A 7,198-nucleotide genomic window follows, 5' to 3' on the forward strand; every position below is an offset into this window, starting at 1 on the left:
CTACACTACATAATGTCTCTACCCTCTGTGCTATGTCCTACACTACATAATGTCTCTACCCTCTGTGCTATGTCCTACACTACATAATGTCTCTATACTCTGTGTTATGTCCTACACTACACAATGTCTCTACCCTCTGTGCTATGTCCTACACTGTATAATGTCTCTACCCTCTGTGCTATGTCCTTCTACTTTGTTTTATGTTCTACCTTCTATCATGTCCACCTTCTGGCCTCCCAACTGTCCATATTCTGACCTGACCATGTTTATAGCCTCTGTTCTTGGTTCCAGCTTCAGATGAAAGTAATCTACTAGATCGTAGTGCGGGCTCTAGTAGCTCTGAGTCTATCACTGTGGCGGCCCTGACTAAGGAACAGCTCCATCAGGCCATGCTGTATCTCCTCAAGGTAAAATTTGATTTTGTATTATTTTAAGTTTGTCAGGAAAGCTGATATTTTTTTCTCTCAGATATTGAGTGAAGGTTATTCAATACATATTTCAAATTTTTATTAAGATTTAAAACCATCTAACTTTGACTAATGTATTTATAATGCCATGAATATGTTAATGTGTTTATAATTCCATGAATATTTTAATTTGTTTATAACCCCATGAACATTTTAATGTGTTTATAACCCCATGAATATTTTAATATGGGACTATATAGGTTTGGGTGGTTTTCTATCTGCAGGTTTTGTGAACGTTGACTAACATTGACTAAATTGTATGCACATTTATAATGCAATCACTTACTTTTTTTTTGATGTATGCATTACTTACATGTCGAAAGGTTCCAGAATTTTGTTTTAGAGATGTTAAAATTGATAGCTATCGCAGATCTTGAAAGGGTTTGCAAAATCCATAATAAATCTTGAAGCATTCCGTAATCATAAATCATAGTCTTACATGTGGTTGACTTTGCATTTCACACAATGCGTGAAAACTACAGGCTTTCGACAAAAATGGATGCCCCCATGCAGAGGATAATTTAGATCAAGTATTCACTGTATTCATGGTATCTATAATGCTTTTATTTAATTATTTGGAGTCTTATGAGTGATTCAACACATATTTTAATTATATACTGTATAGTGGTTATATTTTGCTGGGGTTTTAATTTCGCTATAGTCGCGCTTTGACTAATATCCGCGAATTCTAAACACCAGTGAAATTATCGAAAGTGTTAACCATTTTTAGGGACCTTATCACAACATGTTGAAAATACTTATAACCCAACGCTGTTATGCAAGGTTAAATGAACTCGAATCAGATTATCATCGGACAACTTGGCAGTCCATGTAAAAACAACACTTACATATAAGTGGCCAAAGCAGCATATTTATGCGTACACAATAGGTGATTAATTTGATTACAGTTTACTCCTACAAAGGTACATACTCATTTGATTTTCTTCCGAGTGAAGTCGCTGGAGGATGACGACGCTCTGGATCAGTGTTTTCAAACGATTTACCTGTATTTCGACGTTCACATGTGATTTGGGTGCACAGCGAAATTTAAACCCTGCAAATATGTACTGAATTCGAAACCGCGAAATATTGACCCCGCGAATTTAAAGTGCTATACAAAACACCAAAGTAACGAAAGTGTTATTTGTATCTAAAAATACCACTTATGTGTCATCTTTAGTGACGCTCACCAAAAAATACAGTCAAACATTAACCACTTTCTATCGCTAATCTCTGCCAATATGGTAAATATCCCAATTAATATTGTTTTTAAAAATTCTATGGTTTACTTGCTCAATCTCAGCAGCATGAATTGTTATTATTTCATGCATAAACACAATATCTGCCACATTTTCATGTAGAACAAAAATATAGGAAGAAATAATTAGTAAATGACATTTTTCTTGCTTACAGAATGACCCCAACTTTCTCAACATACTACATGAGGGATACCTCAGCAGTCTCAAAGAGTTATCTGGATCCAGACCATGACATTGATTTTTATGATTTCATGGTTGTCTCCCCTGAAAAGTACCTGGTGCAGATGTTGCCTAGCAACAACAAGTCTTGATGGGAAATGTGGTGCTATGTTTGCAATGACAAAGTGCTGCTGATAGCTAATAGGACAACTCATCTACTGGAGTATAGGGGCCAAATTAGGGGTTGCAAATTAACTTTCTTTAAATTTGCATTATTTTGAACTTTTTATTGACATTGATAAGTCATAATGTGATTATGAAATGTTTTACTGACAGCTATATTTTTGTGATATTTGTAGTGTAACTGTTCCTACAGTCCAAACCTGACTGGCTGAGGGCTAACTGATGTTAATGTGACACAGTCAGCATGGCAATGGTTGGCATAGCTACAATACCATCAGGTTTACCTTTTATCAATTTGAGAAGTCGCTGTTATAATTAATGATATCTTAAAAATGTTGATGTGTATTTTATTTATGTAGTTTTTGATTGGTGTGAAGGGAGACAACCCAAACACATAGAATTATGTTTGTGTTTAGGTGTCACGACACTGAAGGGTTACTTGGACTTGCCAAAGATTACATATTGTACCATTAAGTATGGTATAGACCCTGATTAATCTGACCACCCTATATTCTGCTATGATGGACCCAACTCTGTAAAGCGAGTCCACTTCAGCAGAAGGGGTAGAAGACGGAATGGGGAGTTTGGTAGCTGAGAGCTAGTGTAAATACTCAAAACTCATCAGACTTTTTTTTTTTTTGTGGAATGGTAGATGCTCGAAAAGCAAAAAATATCTTTTTATGGATATTAAAAATGATGATAAATCAATGCTTTATGTATGATTCTTCATGATCGCCACATTGCTGGTGTTTTTTATCATTAAAAATGCTTTTGGTATGTAATTGATATATGGTGAACATATTGGAGTGTTAAGTACTGCTTCCTAGCTCCTCAGTTTATATATTCACAGGATGCTACTATTTCATTTCAGTATATACTGACGGAGAATGGTTCTATTTGACATCAGTATATACAGATGTGGATGGTATTTTATGAAGTAAAGCTGTAGTTTCTCAGACACTAGTCAATATCGCTTGTCTCTGCAGTATTCCATATACAGGTGCTACTGGAATATACATACTACTGCTTATTGACTTTGTATTGCCGAGAATGTGTTCATTACCCCCAGCAGAGACGGTAACAGCCGTAATTATTTATTATTTGTGTGATCCTACTTCTCTGCCATGTGACCGGTAAAGTTTTACAATATCTGTACGTTGTCGGTGACAGTGGTAAATGATTTTATATGTGTATGTTGGGAATCAGATCTTGTTTAGATCAGGGTATCCTTGTTAAGCTTCCTGTGTAGCTCAGCTCAATGTTAGTACCAGACCTGGATCCTTGTAGCTATCAAATACATCTCAATTTAACTCTTAAATATAACATTAAAATCGTTATGTATTTTACATTAGCCCTGGGCTTACCACACTATTTCAGTGTTTCCTCTACAGAAAGGGATATTGTGTATTGCCTTGTAAATTTTATAAGATTTTACCTGTATATCGCTATCAATGTCTTTTTTCCAAGCCTGTAGAAAATACTTTATGTAATCAATGTTACCTTAGTGCTAATTACGACCTAAAAAAGGGTGACACTGATCCATAATCGGCTGGGCATCACTAAGGATAGAAAATATGTTTTATATGTGTATACTCATTGGCTGGACAATCGATGGATAGATGAATGTTTGGAGAGATTTTTGACAGTATTTTCCCATCAAGAATCCATGTTCATTATTACATGGGGTCCATCATTTTGTGTAGAATTTTGTGTTTGATAACTCCAACACAGAACAGAATCTTCCCTCCTAGTGTCAGAGTATTGAGCCTAACATGACAACAGCGCCATATCATGGAGGATAATGTATTCACGCATGCTCTTATACATTACAGTCACTTTTTTTACACTTCATTGTCCTCAAAAGTCGGACGATAGGACAACCTGTCCATCTGATGCAGTATGTATCTTATCAATGAAATAGTCTCTAAATTTGGTCATTTTTAATTAGATGTGCATATAAAGTTTGAGATTCTCTGTATTATTCGTAGATATTTCTCCATCCATAATTTGGTCTATTGCTTCCGTAGCTGGAAGTATCATGATATAAAAGAATCGTTTGTATCAGGTTACTGACACAGTGTTACGTACTTCACACAGGTTACTGACACAGTGTTACTTCACACAGGTTACTGACACAGTGTTACTTCACACAGGTTACTGACACAGTGTTACTTCACACAGGTTACTGACACAGTGTTACTTCACACAGGTTACTGACACAGTGTTACTTCACACAGGTTACTGACACAGTGTTACTTCACACAGGTTACTGACACAGTGTTACTTCACACAGGTAGCTTCAAACATACAGTAGGTGATCAATAGCACACAAGTAAAGGGTTAAAATTCCCTGAGTTAATGCAGTGTTTTTAATGGAAAATGTGCCATCCTTCTGGGTCGACTGCTTTCACTAAAAGGGGGGCAACTCTTTGATCTTTAAGTAACACTATTACTGCATTAGCTCTTTAATATTGTATGGATGTTGGTCTTTTTGACTCTGCTGTCTGTCCTCTGTGTCATTATTATATCACCACCAGTACACGTAGCATTTGTGAGTCCTCTGTGTCATTATTATATTACCACCAGTATACGTATCATTTGACAGTCCCCTGTGTCATTATTATATCCCCACCAGTACACGTATCATTTGTCAGTCCTCTATGTCATTATTATATTACCACCAGTATACGTATCATTTGTCAGTCCCCTGTGTCATTATTATATCCCCACCAGTAGACGTATCATTTGTCAGGCCTCTGTGTCATTATTATATCACCACGAGTAGACGTATCATTTGTCAGGCCTCTGTGTCATTATTATATCACCACGAGTAGACGTATCATTTGTCAGGCCTCTGTGTCATTATTATATCACCAGCAGTAGACGTATCATTTGTCAGTCCTCTGTGCCATTATTATATTACCACCAGTATACGTATCATTTGACAGTCCCCTGTGTCATTATTATATCACCCCCAGTACACGTATCATTTGTCAGTCCTCTATGTCATTATTATATTACCACCAGTAAACGTATCATTTGTCAGTCCTCTGTGCCATTATTATATTACCACCAGTATACGTATCATTTGTCAGACCACTGTGTCATTATTACATCACCACCAGCACACGTATCATTTGTCAGTCCTCTGAGTCATTATTATATCACCACCAGTACGCGTATCATTTGTCAGTCCTCTGTGTCATTGTTATATCACCACCAGTACACGTATCATTTGTCCGTCCTCTGTGTCATTATTATATTACCACCAGTACACGTATCATTTGTCAGTCCTCTGTGCCATTATTATATTACCACCAGTATACGTATCATTTGACAGTCCCCTGTGTCATTATTATATCAGCACCAGTAGACGTATCGTTTGTCAGTCCTCTGTGTCATTATTTTATCACCACCAGTACACGTATCATTTGTCCGTCCTCTGTGTCATTATTATATCACCAGCAGTAGACGTATCATTTGTCAGTCCTCTGAGTCATTATTATATCACCACCAGTACACGGATCATTTGTCAGTCCTCTGTGTCATTATTAGATCACCACCAGTACACGTATCATTTGTCAGTCCTCTATGTCATTATTATATTACCACCAGTAAACGTATCATTTGTCAGTCCTCTGTGTCAGTATTATATCACCACCAGTACACGTATCATTTGTCCGTCCTCTGTGTCATTATTATATCACCAACAGTAGACGTATCATTTGTCAGTCCTCTGAGTCATTATTATATCACCACCAGTACGCGTATCATTTGTCAGTCCTCTGTGTCATTGTTATATCACCACCAGTACACGTATCATTTGTCAGTCCTCTGTGTCATTATTATATTACCACCAGTATACGTATCATTTGTCAGTCCCCTGTGTCATTATTATATCACCACCAGTAGACGTATCATTTGTCAGTCCTCTGTGTCATTATTATATCACCACCAGTAGACGTATCATTTGTCAGTCCCCTGTGTCATTATTATATCACCACCAGTAGACGTATCATTTGTCCCATCATTTTTCAGTCCCCTGTGTCATTATTATATCACCACCAGTAGACGTATCATTTGTCCCATCATTTGTCAGTCCCCTGTGTCATTATTATATCACCACCAGTAGACGTATCATTTGTCCCATCATTTGTCAGTCCCCTGTGTCATTATTATATCACCACCAGTAGACGTATCATTTGTCCCATCATTTGTCAGTCCCCTGTGTCATTATTATATCACCACCAGTAGACGTATCATTTGTCCCATCATTTGTCAGTCCCCTGTGTCATTATTATATCACCACCAGTAGACGTATCATTTGTCCCATCATTTGTCAGTCCTCTGTGTCATTGAATCATTTCGATAGCATTAGTCTATGAACAATTCCCTCCTAAGTACAAACCACGAGTGAATGTGTCCGAGTGTGTCTGAGTGTGCATACATTGGCATGGGCATGGTTTATTACTTTATATGTACCAGCCAGTTATTGAAGGACAAATTTATATTTACAATTTTACCTTTCCGTGTATTAATCAAAGATATCACATTTTCAGTAGATTTACAAAGCTACTTTCAGAATTATTATCAGACATTTTGAGAATACTTAAATACTGCAGCTGTTTTAATGATTTCAAAGAATTTTATCGGATATAAAACTAGCCCATACATTTAGCATCTATTTGTCACATTTTGTTTGATGAACCAGCTCCAGGAAGAGGGGTTTCTTACTTAATTATCCTCTTCATCACCACTGAGACAAAAAGATATACATGTAGCTGCAACAATCTTTTGTTTGATCTGTCCTGTACGTGCTTCATTTTAGTCTCGGCCCATGTAAGGTTGAACTTCTCAATCTCTGCTGTTACTCTCCAGGACTACAATGCATCTCTCCCTAAGTGAGGGTGAACTTCTCAAACTCGGCTGTTACTCTCCAGGACTACAATGCATCTCTCCCTAAGTGAGGGTGAACTTCTCAAACTCGGCTGTTACTCTTCGGGCCTACACTATTTTTGTCCTCAACAAGGGAGGTAACTCCTCAACAGGTTATGGAGCTGGTCTCTTTGATGGAGTGTCCATGGTTGTTATGTCTGCTTATTCTCACTGACTATACAGACACATTGTGAC

The 7,198-nt window shown here is 37.1% G+C and overlaps 1 protein-coding gene across 3 annotated transcripts in view; it reads left to right on the plus strand.

The window, feature by feature from the left end:
* The window catches only part of LOC110461244 (mRNA-decapping enzyme 1B-like), a 132,411-nt gene extending 127,737 nt beyond the window's left edge, over window positions 1-4,674 (plus strand). For all 3 annotated transcript variants that reach the window (XM_021514640.1, XM_021514642.1, XM_021514643.1), the window contains 2 exons: window positions 292-407; window positions 1,881-4,674. In XM_021514640.1, coding sequence (XP_021370315.1) covers window positions 292-407; window positions 1,881-1,958 — 194 coding nt within the window. In that variant the 3' untranslated portion in view covers window positions 1,959-4,674. The remainder of the gene's footprint in view (window positions 1-291; window positions 408-1,880) is intronic.
* Window positions 4,675-7,198: the final 2,524 nt, after the last annotated feature.

This window comes from Mizuhopecten yessoensis, unplaced genomic scaffold (genome assembly GCF_002113885.1).
Source record: "Mizuhopecten yessoensis strain PY_sf001 unplaced genomic scaffold, ASM211388v2 scaffold10591, whole genome shotgun sequence".
Classification (NCBI taxonomy): Eukaryota; Metazoa; Mollusca; class Bivalvia; order Pectinida; family Pectinidae; genus Mizuhopecten; species Mizuhopecten yessoensis.